Raw genomic sequence first — 22,863 nt, forward strand, 5'->3', positions numbered from 1 at the left:
ATTAAGCCCCACGAGGACACTCCTCACTCTAACCCACTCAGCAGCCAACCTCCTTATGATTAAGACGCAGAAGTCTTGTTGGCCGTCACTCTCATCGTCAAAGCCATCTCTTCTCCCATAGTTATTTCATACCTCGCCAAGGGAATACGAGGAGATAGAGACTCTAGCTCCAGTCCGACCGTGTCAACATACCCCAGTACACTGACTCTGGGGAACACTCCATGCCAGCGCCACCCAAGACCTCACCTATCCTCTCTAGTATATTCAAGACAGTCTCTCTCACTCTAAACTACAACTCTCCTGAAGAACACAATTTCCCCGAAACAGATATGTTTCCTGTCAGCTGTATATATTTTTATATTTATCAGTATGCTGTCTCACGAACAACAATTAAATGGCTGTATAACTCCAACATATATAACCTCATACTGTATATCATTACCCTGCCTATTCTGTGCATCAAACAGTGGCACGTAAACCTTCATATAGGCTGCACTTTATATCAAATATGTCATTTAGAAAATCACCAACCCCCACCTGCTCTAGGCTGTTCTATCTGAAACAGGAGTACATCACTCCAGCTGTAATGGTGTCTCTAACCCTTGACATTAATTGCAGGAACCAATACATTTATATATTCCATTAAGGTCCTTAAGATCTTCTGATCTTCAACTGGTCAGCACTCCCAGGTCTAGGTTGCGCTCTTTTGGCAATCGGTGCTTTTTTAGCGTGGCACTCAAGCTATGGAACGCTTCGCCACTTGAAATCAGGAAATCTAAGTCGGTAGATATACTCAAGTCTGCTTTGAAAACTCATCTCTTTAAAGTGGCCTTCCCTCTATAGTTTGGTCAGTTGCCCTGGTTCTGTTTTTGTTTCCTGCTTTCTATGCATTGCGCATTGGGATCCTAGGATGGAATGTGCATCATTATACATTTGAATTAGAATTATTAACACTTCCTCCTATAACCGGGTTGCCACGACTTCCACAAACTGTACCCTGACATATTTTTCAAGTCAGCCATGGGTCTATCGAAACTGCAATAAAGTTCAACGTAACAACAGTACCAGATCTCGCGAGAAATCAATTCCCGTCCACTCAAACCTGGACCCCAGTTCCCGGATTGCCCAGGTCAAACGCAGACGGGCGGCATCCTGTACTCGAGAATTGCTGCAAATGTCCTTCTTCGGAGATTCATGCACTGCTCTGGATGCCCTCCGGCCACGATGGCGGGAAATGGAGGTGTTGATGAGCGGCGGCGACGTTCACCTCTGTTTGCACCATGGCTGGACGGTGTCGCCGCATGTCCGCCACCAGGCCCAGGATGTCCACAAACTCGTGCTTCCGGACGTGCTGGATCAAGCGGTGCAGGGCGATGAAGGTGCCCGTCCTGCCCACGCCGGCGCTGCGAAACAAAGTTGTGGCCTAAAAACGCGCGTGGGACTGGCATGAATCAGGTGACTTCAGAGCAATGTAGACCGCCATTTAGAATAAGAAGAAAAATAAAACACCCTGGTATTTTTTGTCAACGGCGGACAATATATGTGGGTCACAAACCCTAGACGAGGGAATTGTGAAGGGACAAAAACCATAGCATTTTTTAAAATAAATGTTTTAAAGGGGTGATTGATGCTGCATTCCTCTTGATATGTGTCACGCCCATGCCTTGTGGTGTGACATGCGTGTGTCTCGTGGTGTCAGTGACACTCGTGTGTCCCTTGGTGTGAGTGACACCACACACATCTCATGCAGTGGATGAGCGGACGGAACCTGCAGTGCACCACGAGAGGACGGACGACGGGCTCTGATTGGCTGCCGCGGACCAGACGCACAAACTGCAGCAACCCCGCGATGCTCTTGTCAGTGGGCACGCCGTGGTCAGGCCACGCCGTGTAGTTGTAGTGGGTGATCTCGCGAGTTTCCTCCTCCTCCTGCTGCGGGGTCGCAAAGCGTGAACACAGAATGGTGAAAAATGAGAATAGGTAATGAGAATAGGCAATGAAACATGAGTCTTGTTAACATGTTCAAACACCAAATAGGTATCTTTTTCAAGGCATCGAGCCTGCATTAGCTACGCATTCTCGTGGCAAAACATGCAAACAAACATTATCTGATAATATATACACCAGAGACAGCCATCTTTATGGCCTTGTCTCACCAGTATCAGACTAGAGAATGCCAAAAGGCAAACAGTACAAAGACAATGCAAGTATCAGGACACTTATAGCTCGGGCAAGCAGTTATGTCTACGGGACCTTTTTTGCCAGTATCCATAATGATGAAAAATAAGAATAGGTTTGACTCTTTCTACCTAAACAAAGACTAAACCTATGAGGGATTAGGGCACAACGATTGTTGTTGGATTAGCCGAGATATATGTTTAACAAAAAACGCTCAACACAGTCAGCAATAACACAGCGACCTTACAAGAAAACACATTAAATAATAGGTTACGATTCGGGCAATGGCCCTTCTTCACAGCGCATACAAACATAGCTGTCAACCCATACAATTTACCCGTATTCTTCTACAGGGAATTTGAGTTTTCAGGTCCATACGGCATACAGCTGTTTCAATATGGGCAAAAAAAATCGTATATTTGTTTGTGTTTCTCCCTCGTGATGGGACTTTGTAGGATGAACATTGAAATTTATAAGGAAACGGGGTGATCAATAAGGTCTGAATTGGTCTGTAATAAGGTAGGCACTGATAAGGGGTTGACAAGTATGTATAAACGAGAGGCCAGAGAGATAGAGTGCACAGTAAGAGTTGGAGACTACACTTGTTTACACCATGGGGCCTCATGAGAATCACATTTTCAAGAAACGTTTTCTCGTGAACAGTGTTTAAATTGGTATCAAATAGTTACACTAATAGTGGCTATTGGGTACAGACAAACCCTTCAATAAATAAAAAAACGACTACGAAATAAACTGATTTACATTAAAAGTACACTGAAAAAGTGTTGCTGGCACAGTGCAATGTGGGAAGATGTATTCTTGTGAGCACAATGCACACTCTGCTTAAAAGGCCCATTGAGCATTTCAATACAGGAAATTTCTTTTTCACAGATGCCATGTGAGATGAACATTAGTGCTGGTCAGGGCAGGTTGGTGAAGATGGGGAGCAGAGACATTGGGTTGTGCTGCACTGCCTTCTGCCACCAAGAACGTAACCCCACAATAACAACAACAACCGCCATTCGCCAATGAGTGGCGGTGACGTCACCACGACACTTGTGCCAGGATATGTACACTTTGAGGCCACGTGAAGTGTCGAACGCCCGCTGGCAGGAGGTCATGGGGCAGACCCAGATGCCACAGGTCGACTGACTGAGACGACTGGCTGATGCACCACCTGTGCCCCCTACTGTCCCAACTTGCTGTGCTTTAGTCACCCGGCGCTCCGCTCGTTGTTGTGAGCGTTGCTCCTCCTCCCTCTGTTGTTGGAGGGCAACTGCCTCCAACTGCCCAGTAGCATCCTTCACGAGCTTCCTCCATAGAGGCCGATCTTGACACCGCTGGTATCAGTCATCGACAAGTCCACTCAGCTCCACATCCTCCTGTACTACATCACTCCATCTCTTCTCTAGCCCGTGCCGTGCCCGTTTAGCCCCCTCGATCCATCCGAACAAAAGCTGTCTAGGCATGCAGTGGCTGGGCATGCGGGCTACAGGACCCGGCCAACGCAGCCTTGTCTGCCGGAGGAGCTCACCGATGGGACTTTGACCAGATCTTTCAAGGATTTGTGAGCTCCTCACACAATCCAGCCTGGTTAAACCCAGGATGGATCATAGGCAGGCCAGCCTAAATGTTTTTAAGCGGCGAAGATGTTCCATTAGGGGTGTCCACGTTTCACAAGCATAGCCGACAAGACATGAAGCTTCCTGCGGAGCAACAGACCAGGTAGATTTTCACACATCGTTACGCAACTGATGAAAAGATAATTCCACTCGACTGATTCGGAGTGAGACCTCTGCTATTAAACCAGAGCCGGTCCTGAGCAAACTGCCCAGGTATGTGAAACTCTTCACTCTCTCCACAACTGCCCTATCACCAATTGGGAGTTGTGGAGGTGGAGTGTCTGATGGTACAAAATACCCAGGCAGGTGCTTAGTTTTGGTGGGGCTGATGGTAAGGCCCCACCTCTTAGTGGAAAGCTCCAGGTTCAGCAGCAGCACCTCCAACTCCTCCTCTGAGTGAGCAGCAATTACCAGATCATCGGCATACATAAAATGGTTGAGCAATAGGGAGCCATCCCTTGACCACACACCGGGCATCGATCAGCCTGCCATTGTATCTGTACCAGATGGAAATTCCTCCGGTACAGCTATTGAAGGCTTCACGAACTACGTGGTCAAAATAGATGTTAAATAATGTGGGAGCCAGAGGACATCCCTGTCGCACCCCAAGGTGTACAGGGAATGGCTCCGACTCCCAGCCACGTAGTTTTACCCGGGCCCGCTCACCATCATGAAGGTCCTTAATGATCGTGAGCACGAAGAAAAACCCAGAGGCCAGGCCTACTGATGGTATCATAGGCCTTAACCAGGTCAATAAAGCAGAGATGTAGGTCTTGTTGGAATTCCCTATACCCTGCTGTAGCAGACGGACAGAAAATATGACATATATGCAGGACCGCCCTTTCCTGAAACTGCATTGGGGCTCCGCAAGCATCTCCTCAGCGTGCCTAGCAAGGCGATGTTGAATAATACTTGCCAGGACCTTTCCTGGCACACTGAGGAGTGAGATACCCCTGTAGTTGTTCCAGTCTGTGCGGTCCCCCTTCTTAAAGAGGGGGACCACCAGGGCACCCTTCCAATGCTGCAGAACCCGTCCAGTGATCCAGACTGTTGTTATGATGTCATGTAGGGTAGTCTGTGCACAAACGCCACCCTCCCTCAGCATTTTGCTTGGGAGATCATCTCTGCCCAGTGTCTTTTCTGGTCTCAGACTCACTTTCAGTACTTCCTCAAAAGATGGGACCTCACAGCCAGCCACTCACAGGAGGGTGACTTCTTCTTCCAATGTCTGAGGCACCGCAGCCTCGGCAGGGTCATCTCCACTTTGTCCCACGTTTTTTTTTCTAGACTGAGGGATTTCCCCTCCCCCAGGACCTCACAGAAATGCTCAGCAAATCTGCAAACCTGTTCCTGGGGGTCGGAGATTGGATCACCGTTCTTTCCCCTAATGATGGTAATAGGCGTGGTGCTGCAGGTTTATTTTTTTATGGAATTAAAGAGCGATTTGTGATCGCAAGCCATTAAGGCAAACTCCATCTCCTCAGCAACTCATGACCACCACCCATCTTTGCAGCGCCTCACGGCTCTCCGAACCTCCGAGCGAAGGCTGTGGTAAGCCTCCTCATTCTCTGACGTGGAATGCTGTAGCCGATGAGAGTAGACCTGTCGCTTTTCTCAGCCTGCTTGAACACCTCCTTTGTCAGCCAGAGTCTCTGGAGAGGTCTGGACCGGGTACCCAAAGCAGCCATTGCAGCTGCATGAGCCATAGTCCTAAACCTCGCCCATTTGCCCTCGACATCAGGAGGAGTGGGGAACGATGCCAAACCCAGCCGCAAGCGATGATTAAATTTTTGCTTGCAACTTTCATCAGCTAGCTGAGACCATGCCTTTAAGGATTTGAATGGGGTCCTTGCTGTATACCCACTACTGGAGTGGAAGAATGGCAGGTGCATCTTAAAAATTACAAGTCGATGGTCAGTGGGCAGATCAGCTCCACGGTAGGTCCTGGTGTCAAGGACATGGGTCCGTATCTGCTGTTCCATCACTATGTAGTCCAGCAGGCGTTCTTGCTTGGACCCGGTATGCATCCATGATGTTGTGTGGATGCGCCGATGCCGGAACAGCGTGTTGGTAACTACAAGCCCATGGGCTACACAAAAATTGAGCAGCCTCCTGCCGTTGTTATTGAGCTGATCTGGCCCTTGCCTTCCAATCATTCAAGACCAGGTGCCAACATCATGACCAACTCGGGCATTGAAGTCACCCAACAAGATGACTCTATCCCGAGGGCGACTCTAGCTAGCGCAAGTGACAGGAGGTCATAGAAGGCATCTAACTCATCGGCCTTGCCTGCATCCCTCCACGGATGTTCGTCTTCGGTGGGGGCATAAGTAATCACGACCACCACTCCTCGCCTCTGGTTGATGGGAAGGCGAGCCCAAAGTAGCTTGGAGCTTACAGCTTTCCACACCTCAACGCCACGCTCCCATGCCCCCTTCATTCTTTTGTTCAGAAGAAGAGCCACTCCCTGTTGTTTGGCAGTCTCCTGCCCCGAGAAGAGGACTGTCCACCCCTCATAGTGGTAGGAGCCAGAGCCGGTCCACTGGACCTCCTGAATACCACAGAGATCCAGGCAGTACTGGTCTAGCTCCCGACAGAGGAGTGGCAGCCTCCCATCTGCAGTGAGCGTTCGAACATTCCAAGTGGCCACAAGTAGTGGGTTTTTGTTGTTTCTGGAGGAGCCCCGAGGGTAAGGATTCAGTCTCCTGGCTCCGCCAAATGCGGTTTGGCCAGAAGACGTCATCGACGCCTGTCCCCCCGTGGCTCCCAGCACAAGCTTATTAATAAAACATTTCAGATGTGGTTTAGAGGTAATTAATTGAAGGTGGAGGGGTTACCAGCCCCTCGCACCCATCCAGAGGCCCCATTTAGCTGCTGTGGTGATTACAAACGCCATGAGGGGAAAGGCCAATTTAAATTGGCCCACCCCCCACGGCACTGCCCACCACAGCGTTGCCGTCCGGCACCACGAAGAGGTAGGGGGTTCATATTCTTAGTTTTTTCGGTAAAGTCACGTTGAAGAGAAACAACAAAATAATAAAATATATATAAAACAATAAAAAATTCTCACGACGTTTCGACCATAACTCAAACGGTCATCTTCAGGTGTGTTGGTTTGCATAAATTTATTTTTAAACGGCGCATTTATTTATTTTTTTAAAAATAAACATGCAAAAAATAAATAAATGCGCCGTTTAAAAATAAATTTATGCAAACCAACACACCTGAAGATGACCGTTTGAGTTATGGTCGAAACGTCGTGAGAATTTTTTATTGTTTTATATATATATTTTATTATTTTGTTGTTTCTCTTCAACGTGACTTTACCGAAAAAACTAAGAATATGAATTACTGCAGTCACGAAAGCTTTAAATCAAAAAGGTAGGGGGTTGTTTTGCCAGACCTCACAGCAGCCTGTAACACCTGCCTTCTATGCATGGTGGTTGCCCATCCAAGCACTGTCCAGGATTAACTCTGCTTAGTTTTCAGGATCTTTCGAAATTAGATACATTCTGGCATATTTGATCATCGGTACAATGATCACGTGCTCGAGGTTCAATTTGTGTAGTGCAGTCAGTGCAGGGTTAGCTGTATACCATGTCACTTCTTGTGTCTATGTAACAAAGAAACAAGAGAATATGTTCTTTTAAAAACGTAATATGGTTCACATAGAGCATTCAACAAATTAGTTGACAGACCTTTGTCACTCCACTGCAGGATGAAGGCCTTCTCATGCAGTGTCAGTCATGGGAGTTATTTGACCATACTTCACGACTTTGGTCAAGAGTGGTGTCGTGAAGTTTGATTCAGGACCAGTTCAGATGCCGTGGCTGGGAATCGAACTATAAGTATGCCAGGTACATAATGCAGCATGCTCCAAAAAAACAATTAAAACGTGTTTTTATGTAATTGTGCTTCGTCTGGTGTTATATTATTATTTGTAGTATAATTTATACTCCATTTGTGTTCCTGTTAGAAATTAAGGAATTAAAATCGGTTTGTAATATTTACCATTCTGAAATTTTAATTTCTTACCTTATTGATATATTTCATAAAGTACTGGAATTATGAGGTTGATATATTTCTCCCCCCACCCCCCATTACGTTTGTGTCTGTAATATTTACTGTAGAGGCTATAATTACAATCAATGAGCTGCAAGAAATACAGGGCCATCCAGTGATAGACATCCCACTGCTTTCTTATGGCCCTCTTGACTCACTAATTCGCAGCTGATTCAATATTGTGAAAGTGATGGCTCCATATCTTACAGAGGAGAGAACTGGTATTTGCATTGCTCTCATAGAGAAAATCACTCAGGCACCAGGAATCACGGACAAGCAGGAAGGCAGCTAAGCAATGAACCGGTGCCAACTATTGCCCAAGGTTCGTGATCCTCTATACTGTATATTTAGCTATTATTGGCCAATTTATGAGTATTTACACGTGGGAGGAAGACAGAGCACCCAGAGAGGGGGAAACACTCTACCCCATACATATGGAACAGGTGGAATCCACATGTTTGCCTTCTCCTGGCGTGCCAGGGTATGACATCTCATCGTCTATGGGAAGGGGGTTTTGCAACATTTGTGCTGTGATCCACCAACGCACGCTTCCTCCACAGTGCTAGGTTACAGGTCACGCGTATAGCCACCGATATCCGACTAAAATCGATGGGCGATGTGTAGAGGCTATGAATTAAAACGTTGCCGTTCACGATCATTTCACCCAATTATTTTAGTGTGTGTATCTATAAAACGAATAATCCATTTGTACATCAGCACTAGAGCCCTGTAAATGCTGACTTGCGTTCACAAGAGTGACGAGCACAGTCCCTTACCAGCATGAGTTTAAATGTGCGCGTAGTCCACTCCTCTTGCACGTACTCAGAAATCAGCTGGACCAAGGCCCCTCCGTGGCACTCCAGGTTCGTGTCCAGGGGCCAGTATCGGTCACATTTTGTCTGAACAATGTAATCAAACGTTTGCATGTTGTTGTTATAATTATGGATTGAGGATATGCGTAGAGATTCTGGCAGTATTCTTTTGGTGAGATGATTCTCAGGTCATTTCTCAGCTCATACATGGTGGATAATGATGATGATTATGAAGACATTAAGGTGACGATAATCAGCGGTCTTTAGCAGCAAAGAACTACATTTGTGTCAATATATAAAATCATATTCCTATTTATCCTGGGCTATCACAACAAAACATAATTGCAATGAACCAAAGCTACAGCACAAAACACCAAGTGCTGTCATTCATATCCTTGACATGAGATTTAAAAACACTGACATTAATGATTACATTAAAACTTCAAATATAATGTATATATAAAAATCATAACCGTACAATATTGCAGTTTTGTTTCAATACAGGATGTTTTAAATCACAAAACCAAGTTAAGGATGAATGGTTGTCAAAACATCAGCTGCCAAACTTGTGACTCAACCTGTGAAATTAGATGTTAGTTAGGCGGTCGAGTTGTACAGCCAGGCTAGATGGAATATCACTCGTCGTAACTTGGGCATCGCACTTGAACACTTTTTGAAGCTCAACTTCAATGCGTGTCCTGCATGTGCGTGTGATCGTACCCGTCCCTTCTCCACACACTGGGTGAGCATAACGATGACGCGAACATTCTGCTCCCAGACCAGGCGCCAGAAGTCAGCTTGGGTGTTGGGTAAGGGTCCCTGTGTGGCTATGAACTCCCGTATCCAGTTTTGGCCCTGCAAAATGACAAGACAGGTCTTTAAATATAACTATTTACAGATTCATCATTTATTTGTATTCCCTCCACATTTAGAGACATGAGTCTAGATTATTTTTCTGCTGTGGATTTTCATGTGATAAGCCACTTCGTTGAGCTATCATTTGTGGCCATGTTGCTTCTAAAAAAGAGCTGTGATATACAGTGAGGGAAAAAAGTATTTGATCCCCTGCTGATTTTGTACGTTTGCCCACTGATAAAGAAATGATCAGTCTATAATTGTAATGGTAGGTTTATTTGAACAGTGACAGACAGAATAACAACAAATCCAGAAAAACGTGTGTCAAAAATGTTATAAATTGATTTACTTTTAAATGGGGGAAATAAGTATTTGACCCCTCTGCAAAACATGACTTAGTACTTGGTGGCAAAACCCTTGTTGGCAATCACAGAGGTCAGACGTTTCTTGTAGTTGGCCACCAAGTTTTCACACATCTCAGGAGGGATTTTGTCCCACTCCTCTTTGCAGATCTTCTCCAAGTCATTAAGGTTTCGAGGCTGACCTCTGGCAACTCGAACCTTCAGCTCCTTCCACAGATTTTCTATGGCATTAAGGTCTGGAGACTGGCTAGGCCTCTCCAGGACCTTAATGTGATTGTTCTTGAGCCACTCCTTTGATGCCTTGGCCATGTGTTTTGGGTCATTGTCATGCTGGAATACCCATCCACGACCCATTTTCAATGCCCTGGCTGAGGGAAGGAGGTTCTCACCCAAGATTTGACGGTACATGGCCCCGTCCATCGTCCCTTTGATGCGGTGAAGTTGTCCTGTCCCCTTAGCAGAAAAACACCCCCAAAGCATAATGTTTCCACCTCCATGTTTGACAGTGGGAATGGTGTTCTTGGGGTCATAGGCAGCATTCCTCCTCCTCCAAACACGGCGAGTTGAGTTGATGCCAAAGAGCTCCATTTTGGTCTCATCTGACCACAACACTTTCACCCAGTTGTCCACTGAATCATTCAGATGTTCATTGGCAAACTTCAGATGGGCATGTATATCTGCTTTCTTGAGCAGGGGGACCTTGCGGGCACTGCAGGATTTCAGTCCTTCACGGCGTAGTGTGTTACAAATTGTTTTCTTGGTGACTATGGTCCCAGCTGCCTTGAGATCATTGACAAGATCCTGCCGTGTAGTTCTGGGCTAATTCCTCACCGTTCTCGTGATCATTGCAACTCCACGAGGTGAGATCTTGCATGGAGCCCCAGGCCGAGGGAGATTGACAGTTCTTTTGTATTTCTTCCATTTGCGAATAATCACACCAACTGTTGTCACCTTCTCACCAAGCTGCTTGGCAATGGTCTTGTAGCCCATTCCAGCCTTGTGTAGGTCTACAATCTTGTCCCTGACATATTTGGAGAGCTCTTTGGTCTTGGCCATGGTGGAGAGTATGGAATCTGATTGATTGATTGCTTTTGTGCGCAGGTGTCTTTTATACAGGTAACAAGCTGAGATTAGGAGCACTCCCTTTAAGAGTGTGCTCCTAATCTCAGCTCGTTACCTGTATAAAAGACACCTGGGAGCCAGAAATCTTTCTGATTGAGAGGGGGTCAAATACTTATTTCCCTCATTAAAATGCAAATCAATTTATAACATTTTTGATATGCGTTTTTCTGGATTTTGTTGTTGTTATTCTGTCTCTCACTGTTCAAATAACCCTACCATTAAAATTATAGATTGATCATTTCTTTGTCAGTGGGCAAACGTACAAAATCAGCAGGGGATCAAATACTTTTTTTCCTCACTGTAGCTCAGTTGGCCTTACCTGGTAAGATAAAAAAAAATGTTTGGTTTTATTTGTATATAGTTTTCAATGATTGATTTACCTTTCCCATACTTGGCACTCCTATCGTGTTTTTGTTTAGTTTGTTGTAATGTTCTTACCCGCCCCTACTGGACATGTGTGAAAAAGAGCTTTATAGCTCACCGGATTCCTCCAGTATAAATAAATATTCTGATTCTGACATAATGATCTGGCCAAATTTTGTTGCGTAACCCTCCACCACTTAACAGGACAACATTTTGGACGAATAATTTTGTGCTGCAGAATTGGCAGTGCAGCACAAGCAGAGTTAACAATCAACTCAAAAGGTTCGTCCATAAACACTCCCTTATATTAAACATACATGTAACAGGCCACGGGCAACAAGCTTCCTTCATAATGATTCATGTGCTGTAAAGAAGGGCCATTTCCCAAAACGTTGACGGTTATATATTTAATCTTAAGGCCGTGTTATTAACGAGTGCGGGAAAAAATTTGGCCAGATGACTACGATGCCGAACTCACAAATCTATTTTGAATCATATCAGCTGTGAAAACCGAATTATTAAGTTAAAATATAGTCGTAACCGAGTAACATTTTGTTTTAAAAACTATTTAGTATAAAACACATATCAAACCAAAGTAATTCATTTCATGAGAACACAACATATATATTGATATAAATATATACATTGTTTACCACGGTTGGCTACGTACGGTGCAAAAGAAGTTCAACGTACATACATACGCAGACATTTATAAATATAGATTTTACCTTCACTGGCACATAATCCAGTAGCAGTTTGTGCACATGACTCTGTATCATTCTAATCCCTTTGTGGGCCACATGGTCAAAACTACCATGCATAACGTCTAGGAAGGCGCTAAAAACCAGGCGTCGACAACCAGCGGCTCCGGAACCGCGTGCGCCCCTTTATAGGCTGCTTCCCGATGTAATGTACGCGATGTGCACATTCACGTCGCATTGCGGCTCTCGAAAGATTGAGCTTTGTTACCGAATTCGAAAAATAAATACGTCTCTTTTTATACTCTTTGGTTCTATTGGGTAAAGTCACGTAGGTGAAAATGTTATTTTATTTTCACCTACGTGACTTTACCCAATAGAACCAAAGAGTATGGATCCTAGCAGTCACGAAAGCTTTAAATCTACGTCTCTTCTTGTTATCTTGGTCGCCGACCCTTATGCTAAAGCAATCGGGGCAGCTTCCCGCAATCCGTTCCCGGTGCCTTCGCTGCTTTCTCTGATAATTGAAATGCAGAGCACCGGGTGAGAACCACGTGGCAGGAATTCAGCAGAACTCGCTGCACAGGACTGGAACTTGCACCACCAGCTCCAACAGTGCCCCGTTGCGGTCGGTACTTGCTAATGCACAAGACGTTCGGCTATTGAAACATTCGGGCAGTTTCTCCCTAATATTTGATGCTATTATGTGTTGATCAACAGGGTATATTTACCTCCAAGTCTTTACAAAAGAGTGTTGTCAACGTGTTGTTTTTTGTAAATTTCCAAGTGGAGGCGTTGGCGTTACAGCGCTCGATAATGACGGGACACATTTTCGAGTAGCTTTCGCTGGGTAGCAACCAGCTTGGCAACGGTGACATTAGCCGCTCAAAATAGCAAGCGCGTTCGTCTTTCAATGCACTTAGTAATCATTCAGGGACATCTGTTATCAACAGCGCTCATGTACAAACCACATTGCCATTTTCTCTGTGACTGCATGAAATGTGGCTCAAATTATTCAGATCAAATAGATCTACTATTAAAACACAAATATAGCATGAAACGTTGACTTCAGGGGCCGTCCATAAATGACGTCACGCAACTGGGGGGGGATCAGACATTTGTGACGATGTGTGACGAGCGGGGGGGGGTTGAGAAATGTGACGTCACGTAAAAATGCGCAACTTTAAATAAATATAGACAACACGTTCTGCTTAATTAAATATACTTTATAATAAATGTTTTCTCCTACATCAGAGTGCAGCGCCACATTAAATACGCACTACAATGACAATAGTTTAAAGCGATTTGAAGCATGTGTTTTTTTTTGGGGGGGGCAGAGCTTTGTGACGTCATATTTGAGGGGGGGTGACTTTTTGTGACGTCATGTGACGAAGGGGGGGGTCAAAAATCGTCCAAAATCACGTGACGTCATTTATGGACGTCCCCTAAAACTTTCGTGAATGCAGGGAATTCATATTCTTTGGTTATTTCGGTAAAGTCACGTAGGTATGAAAATAAAAATAAAGTGAATTAAACATTTTTTAAACAAAAACCACGACGTTTTGATCGAAAAACAAGCAGTCGTCATCAGGAAAAGGGGGGAGGGGTTAGCCTCTAAAGGCAAACTGTTTATAATGTTTAGAGAAGGGCGTAGCCCAAGTGTGTCAGGAGCATGGGTCGGGCAGCTAATGTTCATGTAGGCCGGCAGTGGATCTGCACAAAAAGGGCCTCCAGGCAATCATTGCATCTCGCGCCACACATACAACACTGTTGACGGTGTTGAGTTTTGGTAAATTGTGCTTCTGTACCACTTCCAACACTGGACTGTATTTCGTACCATCGTGTTACTCAACTGTATGCAGTATGCTAAACAACGGTACGAGTTCTGGTAATGAAGAAAACTTTGACAGAGCGAGATTCATATGCAATTAATACAAAACAAACAACGGTAAATAGAGGAAATATATAAAAACATTTTCAATAGCCATCGATATTTTTTACCGAGAGGCAAAAAAAGAACAGAACGCCAATTAAAGACCAGGTGACAACATCGTTTGCAGAGAGCTCGGGCACTCACCGGAATGAAGTTGGCGTTGATGTAATCTGAGCCCTCTTGGCCTTCCAGCGCCATCAACTTCACGCGGCTCATGTCATCTGCAACCGTCAAGAGTCGCGCAAGCAAACCGCGATCATTCCAACACAGAATTTGGTGATGCTGCTGCTGCTGCTACGGCAGCCGCGATGGTAGCAGTGGTGCAACGTCGATGCCCCTCGATGGTCCGTCTTGACGCGCTATTAAGAAGGGGCCATTCGTTGCCCGAAAAGCGTCGCCGATTATCTTTCTCTCTGAAGGCAGTATTGCTGATGAGTGCAATTGCGTATAGGGTACGCACATCGTGAGGATAATGACGGCGGTTCATCACATGAGCTTTTAATGGCTGATCTAATTGTGACATAAATATCAAGCAACATCTCTTTCCTGATGCACTTAGGTAATGCTATTGCCGAGGGTATATTATATCGCAGGTCGTCAGGGTCGTGCCGGATAATGCAGTGCGGGGTGTGTGTGCTCTGGGAGCGTGTGGTCGCTTCAGAGTGTCGTACACGGCAAGATGTTGGAGTATCGATTTTTCTGGCGATTCACAGGTAGGCTGGCAGCATTGTGAGACATCTCCTGCCCAACCAACTTGAGATCCTAGGGGACAAGGGACAGGAAAAGGAGATGTGTCTTGTCATATTTACTGCCATAAAACATTTTTTTATCGGCGCAGACCTTAAAGAGTGGCACATGAGTGTGGGGGGAATGGTTTACAAACAACATTAGAACATGACATTCAAATATGCAGAGGTACATAGAAATGACCATACACTTCTGTACATACTCAGAAATATATAAATACATAAACATACTGCAATGCATTTACACATGTAGGCAAATCCAGAGACGAAGTAAACATACTTTTATTAACCCCAAGGAATGATGGAATGATTGGCAACCCATTCAGGATTTAAAACGTTTGAATTGTGAGTTGAGCATATTGCCGATTTAGAGGTATTTGTGGATTGGGCCTCCATCCGCTTCTCTGGAGGAATAAAAAAATAAATTGCTTCATGTATTGGGTGGATTCTCTTCTGGCAAATTCCTAATAATGCCAGAAGTTTCAATGAACATGAAAACAAACTCTCCATGAATTGTGCGCTGTGAGTGTGTGTGTTGGGAGCGGTAGTATAGCTGCGCTTTGAACCCGGTGACCCAAGTTTCATTCCTTGTCCTGGGGCCCCTCTACATTGATTCAGCCTCAAATTAGTACTTGGTGCAATGCGTAAACATTTAAATTCCAGAGATAAATGCGGCCGGGCATGGTGCTGGTCACCCACCCCGTAGCGTGCCGTGTCGGCCTTCATCGGTACTCGCTTACAGCACTTGCCCCAAAATCCTGCGAAGGCTATATGGGGGATATTTGTCTTTGTTTTTTTGTGAGCGGGCAGGTGAATGGGCCGCGTAGCAGGCTGGTGGTGAGTAGTGAGGCCCTCGGACAGCAGAGCCCGGTGAATGTGAAACAGGCGGAGAGGCCGTGAGTGAGTAGATGACGGAGTCAACATCTCACTTGACACTCACGGGTATCAAGGGCAACTGTGTAGTGCAAACCTGCTGCTGCTGCAACACCTACGACACGACCATGGAGACGCTTGTGCTCATGCAATGCAACGGCGGTCATGAGTAGCTGCAGCAACATCAAGTGGTCTGCAATAGCCACGGTGTTGATGATGCTCTTGTATGAATTACACAAATTGTATACATATTTTTTTTTATGAAAATCGTGACCTCCAATTTCACAGCGTCGTGCGTTTTTTTTTTACCTCTGAGTACAATAGAGTCATATTAATTGCATTTATATTGTAATATTAATTAATATTTCTACAAATTATATATAAATGCGTGTATATATAAATTATATATTTACAGGAATGGGGCAACCAGTAAACATTACAAACCTCATATTCAAGGGAAAACTTGTAATCTGAGTCCTTGGACATTTCCTTGATGTACATTTCAAAGTCATCCAGTTGTACTGGCCTAAAAGTACAGCAGAAAACGATCAGTATAATTCATCGTACCTCACTGCTGACCATGAACACGTATTGTGATTAATGTTTTTCTTAAATGGAGTTATTTCACTATCATGGAAGAGAGACCGAGGTGAACAGGCACAATTATGCGAGACATTTATTCTTTGAAAGCATCGCAAATTTCCAGGAACTGATTATATATCCTTGCATATTGGAATTATGAGAAGAGGATTTGGCGATGGAGTAAATACACATTTTTTAAATGTTTTTCAAATGCAATTAACAAACTATACGAATTGCAATTGAAATGTGCAAGCTTAAAAATTATTTCGATGTAGCGAGTTTGACTATTATTGTGTATTCATGTATATATTCATTTCGTTGTGACAATTTGCAAACATCAATCCACCGATAGAAAGTAAAACTCATCACTGTCAGCTTTGGTGTCACGTGGTTTCAAAAAGCACTCGACAAAAATATCCGGTTATATTTTGATTCATCACTTCAAAAACCCCAGATGGAAATGTTCACCGGGCTAGGCGGGACAACAACAATGCATATGCCTCCCAATTAACATTTACAGTATTTGCATTTTAAAACAAAATTTACATTCGGACTTAACAAAATGTATAACCTCCAATAAAACATTTTTTGGGAAGACCTTGGTTCAAGTAGGATGACGTTAAAACATTTTTCACGGCGGCTGTAGGTCACAAAAAAGCGGAAACCCTTTGTGTTTGGTCTATTGGAGTTATAAGCAAAGGCTCGAACACGTTCGTGCCAAATTTCAGCTGCACAGCCCTCCTATAACATCACTGGAATTTACATCCGGCACTCACACTTTACTCCCAACTGGCTGTGGTCATTAGATGGCAACAAAAGCAAGAAACATCAATGATCAATATGCAATGATCAAATTTAAGATGCATTTTTATCATCACCCTTTGTATTTTTAGGACAATTCAAACTGATAACTGCCTTTGTTGAGCTTGCAGAATGAAATCATGACAATTATTTAAAGTATATTGTCTATGTGGCATACCAGCAAACTTCACAGGAAGATGTAACCCATAACTAGGCCGTGTATCACAGTTTAAAGCTTCACTAATGAGAGCAAATAATTCAAAGTCATAGCTACATGACTTACAGTTACCCTGCCGTAGAAAGCTCTAATAAAGTCATAGCTATAGTAAAGTCATAGCTCTAGTAAAGCCATAGCTCTAGTAAAGTCATAGCTCTAGTAAAGCCATAGCCCTTGTAAAGTCATAGCTCTAGTAAAGTCATAGCTATAGTAAAGTCATAGCTCTAGTAAAGTCATAGCTCTAGTAAAGCCATAGCCCTTGTAAAGTCATAGCTCCAGTAAAGTCATAGCTATAGTAAAGCCATAGCTCTAGTAAAGTCATAGCTCTAGTAAAGTCATAACTCTAGTAAAGCCATAGCCCTTGTAAAGTCATAGCTCTAGTAAAGTCATAGCTCTAGTAAAGTCATAGCTCTCGTAAAGTCATAGCTGGTGCTGATGCATGTCCATGAGGAGGAAGGCTGACATCGCAATGTGCGGGCTGATCCGTTCGCCTGTGGAAGTCGGTGAATGCTAGGAGGAATTTAAAATCCACAATAGTGGCTCTCCGCCCTGTAGCTTGGAGCTGGGGTTTGAGTGGTAAAGTTATTGAACATTTATACACCCAGAGTTAACATGCCAAATGCCATGCATATTCCTTGGTTCTTTTGGTAAAGTCACGTAGATAGAAAATATAAATAAAAAGCTAGAGCTATGGCTTTACTAGAGCTGTGGCTTTCAAATTATGAAGACCGCTTGTGTTGCGATCGAAACGTCGTGGGTTTTTTGCTTTCGTTTTAAAATCTATTTGTAATTTAATTATTTTATTTCTATCTACGTGACTTTACCGAAAGAACCAAAGAATATGAATTCCTGCAGTCACGAAAGTTTAAAGTCAAAATTAAAATGCCATGCTTATCATTATGCTTTTTTACGTAATAACGTAGAACCTGGTTGCTCCATGGGTGGCATCTTCCTCGCACATTTCACACACCAAATCGTAAACTAAGGCCACTTTAAGCAGTGAAACATGCAAACTCAACATACATTATACCAATGAACACATAAATTACATTTCATGAGCAGTGTTCGTGTTATTTTGTTATTTAATGCCGCAATTTATGCAAAATTTACCATTTTATCTCCTCTGCCAAATACATATTGCTATAAATACACACACACACGTATGAATGTTCTACCTACTTGGATAGTTTTTTCAATTGTCCTTGTTTTCTTGCCCTGCAATATAAAGATTGAAAATAAATTATGTACATTCCAAAATGTGACTCACAAAACAGCTTTCAGAGATGACTGATTTAGAAATGACACTGAAAATCCACACTGGCTTTTACCTACCAAGGGGCCATAAAGCTATTATCTGGCAGATGCCAGAATAATGAATAGACCCTTGTCCTTTCAAAAATGTTCACGGCTGGGTCTTGCAATGAAATATAATTTTAATGTTTCAATTTGTTTTTGAAAATGTTCAATTTTGCATGAATAAGCCATGTAAAAAAATTATTGCTCTTCGGCACTTAAAACTATGTTATGAGTCGATTAGCTTTCCGCAGCATATACTGCAAAGTAATTATATTCTCGTATCCAATAAAAAAACTAAAGAAATGTATGGATATTACGTGTAGATCCCATGAGATATGTTACATTACGTGATAAAAACAGCCTTGGCGTGTCTGTCCATTTGTGCCCCACTGAAGCATGAAGCGCGGCTGCTAAAGAGAAGTAGTCATCGCAACCAAGTAGTGACACAGCAGCCAATTGTATTTGTTTTATTTACAGGACATTTCTATTACGGAAAGATCATAGTTGTCACCAGCTTGACGAACGCAGTCAACACTCTCGCAGAATCTGTGCAAAAGTTCCTGTGCATGGCGGGGAGTCAGGGCAAGTCAGCGGCTCACAAGAACACCAATCTTATATTCTTGGCTCTTTCGGTAAAGTCACGTTGAAGGGAAACAATAAAATAATAAATATATATAAAACAATAAAATTCTCATGACGTTTCGACTGCAACACAAGCAGTCATCATCAGGTGTGAAAACCAACGGCAAGAACATTTGAAAGAAGTGGCGGTTTGTATTTATTTATTTTTAAACGTTAGCACCACGGAGAGCGATTTGACAGTTTGTTTATAAGGACGAGTCCATCTATGTTTGGAAAAGAGGAGGGGGGAGACGAAAAATTAATGTATGCTGTCTGAAAGCCACCGTAAGCGTGAACAATCAATTAAGACCCGAAATGGTTTATCAAATCCTTCCAACGTCGTGAGAATTTTATCGTTTTATATATATTTTATTATTTTATTGTTTCCCTTCAACGTGACTTTACCGAAAGAACCAAGAATATGAAACACCAATCTTACTAAGGTGGCCCAAAACATCTGCGCCGGTGTCTGCGTTTTAGAGTTGGTGCCAATATATTTATCATGGGAAGGGTAATAACTCCTTATAGTTCATATTGTCACTCCTACGATGTGCATTCGTGCTCAGTTGTTAATTTTGTTAATAAGGCTAGTAGTCGGCCGAAAGAGTGTGTTTACATGTGATACCCTGCTGTGGAATAAAGATTACCCATTGAAAAAAAGAGCAAGATCTGTCAACGAGTAAAACATACTTTTGTTTTGAAAAAAAAATGAATACATTTTTCTGTTGTGATGTTTACATCTTGTACTTTGATTCGTATGAATAGGCAACATGGTTAATGCAATTTAACCCCAGCTTGATGTAAAATGAGATAGGAAACCAGTGGCCTGGCTCGGATACTTGGCATGACACGCCATGAAATCTGCAGGAGACTACCGCACGATTTAGAGGCAAAAGAGTGATCTCATTCCAGGCATATATGGCCCGGTGATATGATCCCTATTAAATTGTCTGTATTGGTCATTTTTGGTATGACGGTGGGTATTAAAATCCACAGAATTCCACTGCTCCCCTCACCGCCACCACCATCCACTTGTGAAGCAGAGACTCAAATGGCCAGAAATGTTTGAACTGAAAAAGGAAAACACAATATCCGACGAAAGAGAGCAGAGGAGGCTTACTCACCAAGAGACAAATGGCGGCACGAGAAAATATCCCGTCCGCAGACAGGAAGGCAGAGAGGCAAGGAAAGCGGGCAGAGTTCGACACCTGAGCAGGAGCACAGAGAAGAGTGCGCTCACGACCGCTCGCACACCCCAACCCCCCCCCCCCCCCCCCCGTGCGCCGTCGCAAGGTGCATTCACGAACGACGGTGCCAACAAATATCGGCGCCAAGGGAAGTCACGAAACTGACCTTCGGAACGCGCTACCAAAATCTCCATCAATGGCAGCGAAATTCAGAAATGTTCCGCCCATGGCCTTGCTGGAGAAGATGATAAATTATACAAGATATTAAACGGCACTAAACTGTAAATCTTTCAAACTATTCAATAACATGCTGCTATAACCGCTTGAAATATTATTTAGAAATGTGTTTGTTCGTTGTACAACAATCATGGTTTAACACGGTAATTTTGTCTCGCCCTTTGTGCATCGCTAAGCATTGTGTTAAAATACAAAATAGGCTAGGTTATAGCATTTTGCAATAATTGTGGAAATGTTGTAACAAGTACATCTCAGGGATTTCTCACGTGGTTATATTAAAGGATGAGTGTGCATATGTAAATCTGTCATCCGGTCAGTCAGTTTATTTCTTGTAAGGCCCATTTAGCAAAAAATCTATTTTATAATGACGACCCAGCCAAAACGGCTGACACAGCAGAATGCACATGGGAAGAGAGGCTTTAAAAGAACAAAAGCAGGAACATACGGACACACCATGACCAGTATGGTGTAATGCATCTCACACATGCAAAAAATGTCGTGCCATATGCGTTATGAGTCCCAGGGGAGTCTGGCAGGAAGACTCAGGGAGCAACTGAGAAGTGGCACCATTCCAACCTCACTAAACACAGCCTCCTAACACGTCATGTCCACCACAGGCCACGGCCTCTCTGATGGGAACACGTGGCTCCGTGGTCTAACTTCAAACAGCTGGGGCTAGAAGGGGCAACATTCGTCTTGAGGCTCAGGATCAGAATGCAAAACGTCTGCTAACTACACGTATAGGTGTTGCATTTATCGGGATTACCTATGCAGGTTGAGCACAAATCACTTACTCTATACTTGTGTGTGTCAGGGACACGTTACGGGTCACACATGCTGGGCATGTATTGTTTCGTGAACCAGTGTCTGTCTACACATTAGGCAAACAAAAACACTTTAAAAACGTCAGTGAACATTCTAAGTAGCACCCATTCACAATTTGAATGTTTTAATTGCAAACGTGTGTACGTACAACACAGGGTGATCCATTAAAACAGTGGTTCTTCTTAACATGGGGTGCACGCACCCCCTGGGGGTGCGAGATGCCCTTTCTAGGGGTGCGAGACATGGCCAGATTTTTTTAGAAGGTAAATCAACCGAAACGCAAATTAAGCACCGGCACGTAAGTACAACTACCTTGTTTCATTAAAACCAATTTTTTTTTACGATTGAGAACAAAAGGGGTGCATGGCTGCATTAAAACATACCCTGACTGATTTCTAAATGTCCCTGGCCTCGTGCAGTATATGATTGCTTAACAAGAAACATCTGTGCGTTGAGTTGGTCTAGATGGAATGATTGCGTGACACAACTCCACTGGACCTGGAGATAACAATGACCTCAGCTCAAGTACCATTGAATGTTGTAAGCAAATCACACCAGCTATGGTTGCGCGTAGTCTACATCAGGAGAGCGTTAACAGATTTAACAGCGAACTGAGATCGGTACGAGATGTGGAGGCATTTGAAACCAAATGTAGTTCTCGCTATAATTTATCTCTATTATTTTAGTGGAGGCACCTATAAACAGGCCACCATATATGCGAGCATCTCAACGTAATTGCCATTGAACTGCATCGAGTAAAAATAAAATAAACCGCAACTGATATTCTTTCCACAAACGTAGCTTCATCACCGACACAACGAATATCATCATTAGACCTCCTTTGCCAGTACCAAAATGTAATAATAGGGTTTTTCCCCTTTTTTTCTGGCAACAAAACTGAAACCTTTTTACAAGGATTCATGTCTGCATGAACCACAATACCTGCAGTCAAACACATACATAGTATGTTTTTTGTTTGCATTTTGACTGCAGGTATTGTGGTTAATGCAGACACGAATCCTTGTAAAAAGGTTTCAGTTTTGTTGCCAGAAAAAAGGGGAAAAACCCTATTATTACAACGAACATCGTCCCCTTTAACTCGTTTCCGCAAAGCGATTTTGCATCAGGCGTCGCGCGAGAAGGTTCACGGCGACATTGGGCCGAGGCCAGCAAACAAGCGGAGTTGTTCTCACGCGCCACACTCGCAGTCTCCGTCCATCCCTGCCGGGAGAGGTCGCGCGCCTCACCTCTCGGCTCGCTGCTTGCGCCGGCGCAGCATCAGGTAGACGAGCGCCAGGGTCAGCAGCAGCGCCATGGACAGCACCAGCGGGATGGCCAGCACCAGGGTGTTCATCAGCAACGCTGCTCTCACACGCAGGGAGCATCCCCTTCACGCCGCGGCACGACGCCTGGGTGTCGTCTGGATCCCCCATTTAGCCACGGGCGACAGGATGCTGCCGTAGATGAGCTA

At 43.9% G+C, this 22,863-nt stretch overlaps 1 protein-coding gene across 3 annotated transcripts in view; it reads right to left on the reverse strand.

Moving 5' to 3' along the window:
- Positions 1–22,863, reverse strand: part of LOC116939849 (receptor-type tyrosine-protein phosphatase O-like) — a 77,817-nt gene that overhangs the window by 12,186 nt on the left and 42,768 nt on the right. The window contains exons 15-25 of one of the 3 annotated variants that reach the window (XM_032948756.2): positions 22,640–22,754; positions 20,497–20,565; positions 20,268–20,351; positions 18,406–18,441; positions 16,071–16,152; positions 14,679–14,769; positions 14,152–14,228; positions 9,395–9,529; positions 8,639–8,761; positions 1,769–1,932; positions 1,268–1,403 (exon numbers count right to left, since the gene is read on the reverse strand). In XM_032948756.2, coding sequence (XP_032804647.1) covers positions 1,268–1,403; positions 1,769–1,932; positions 8,639–8,761; positions 9,395–9,529; positions 14,152–14,228; positions 14,679–14,769; positions 16,071–16,152; positions 18,406–18,441; positions 20,268–20,351; positions 20,497–20,565; positions 22,640–22,754 — 1,112 coding nt within the window. The remainder of the gene's footprint in view (positions 1–1,267; positions 1,404–1,768; positions 1,933–8,638; positions 8,762–9,394; positions 9,530–14,151; positions 14,229–14,678; positions 14,770–16,070; positions 16,153–18,405; positions 18,442–20,267; positions 20,352–20,496; positions 20,566–22,639; positions 22,755–22,863) is intronic. The other 2 variants (XM_076065255.1, XM_032948757.2) reach the window with 2 other exon arrangements.

The sequence above is a fragment of the Petromyzon marinus genome, chromosome 7 (assembly GCF_048934315.1).
Source record: "Petromyzon marinus isolate PM22_M1 ecotype Great Lakes invasive population chromosome 7, UKy_Petmar_22M1.pri1.0, whole genome shotgun sequence".
NCBI classification, from domain to species: domain Eukaryota; kingdom Metazoa; phylum Chordata; class Hyperoartia; order Petromyzontiformes; family Petromyzontidae; genus Petromyzon; species Petromyzon marinus.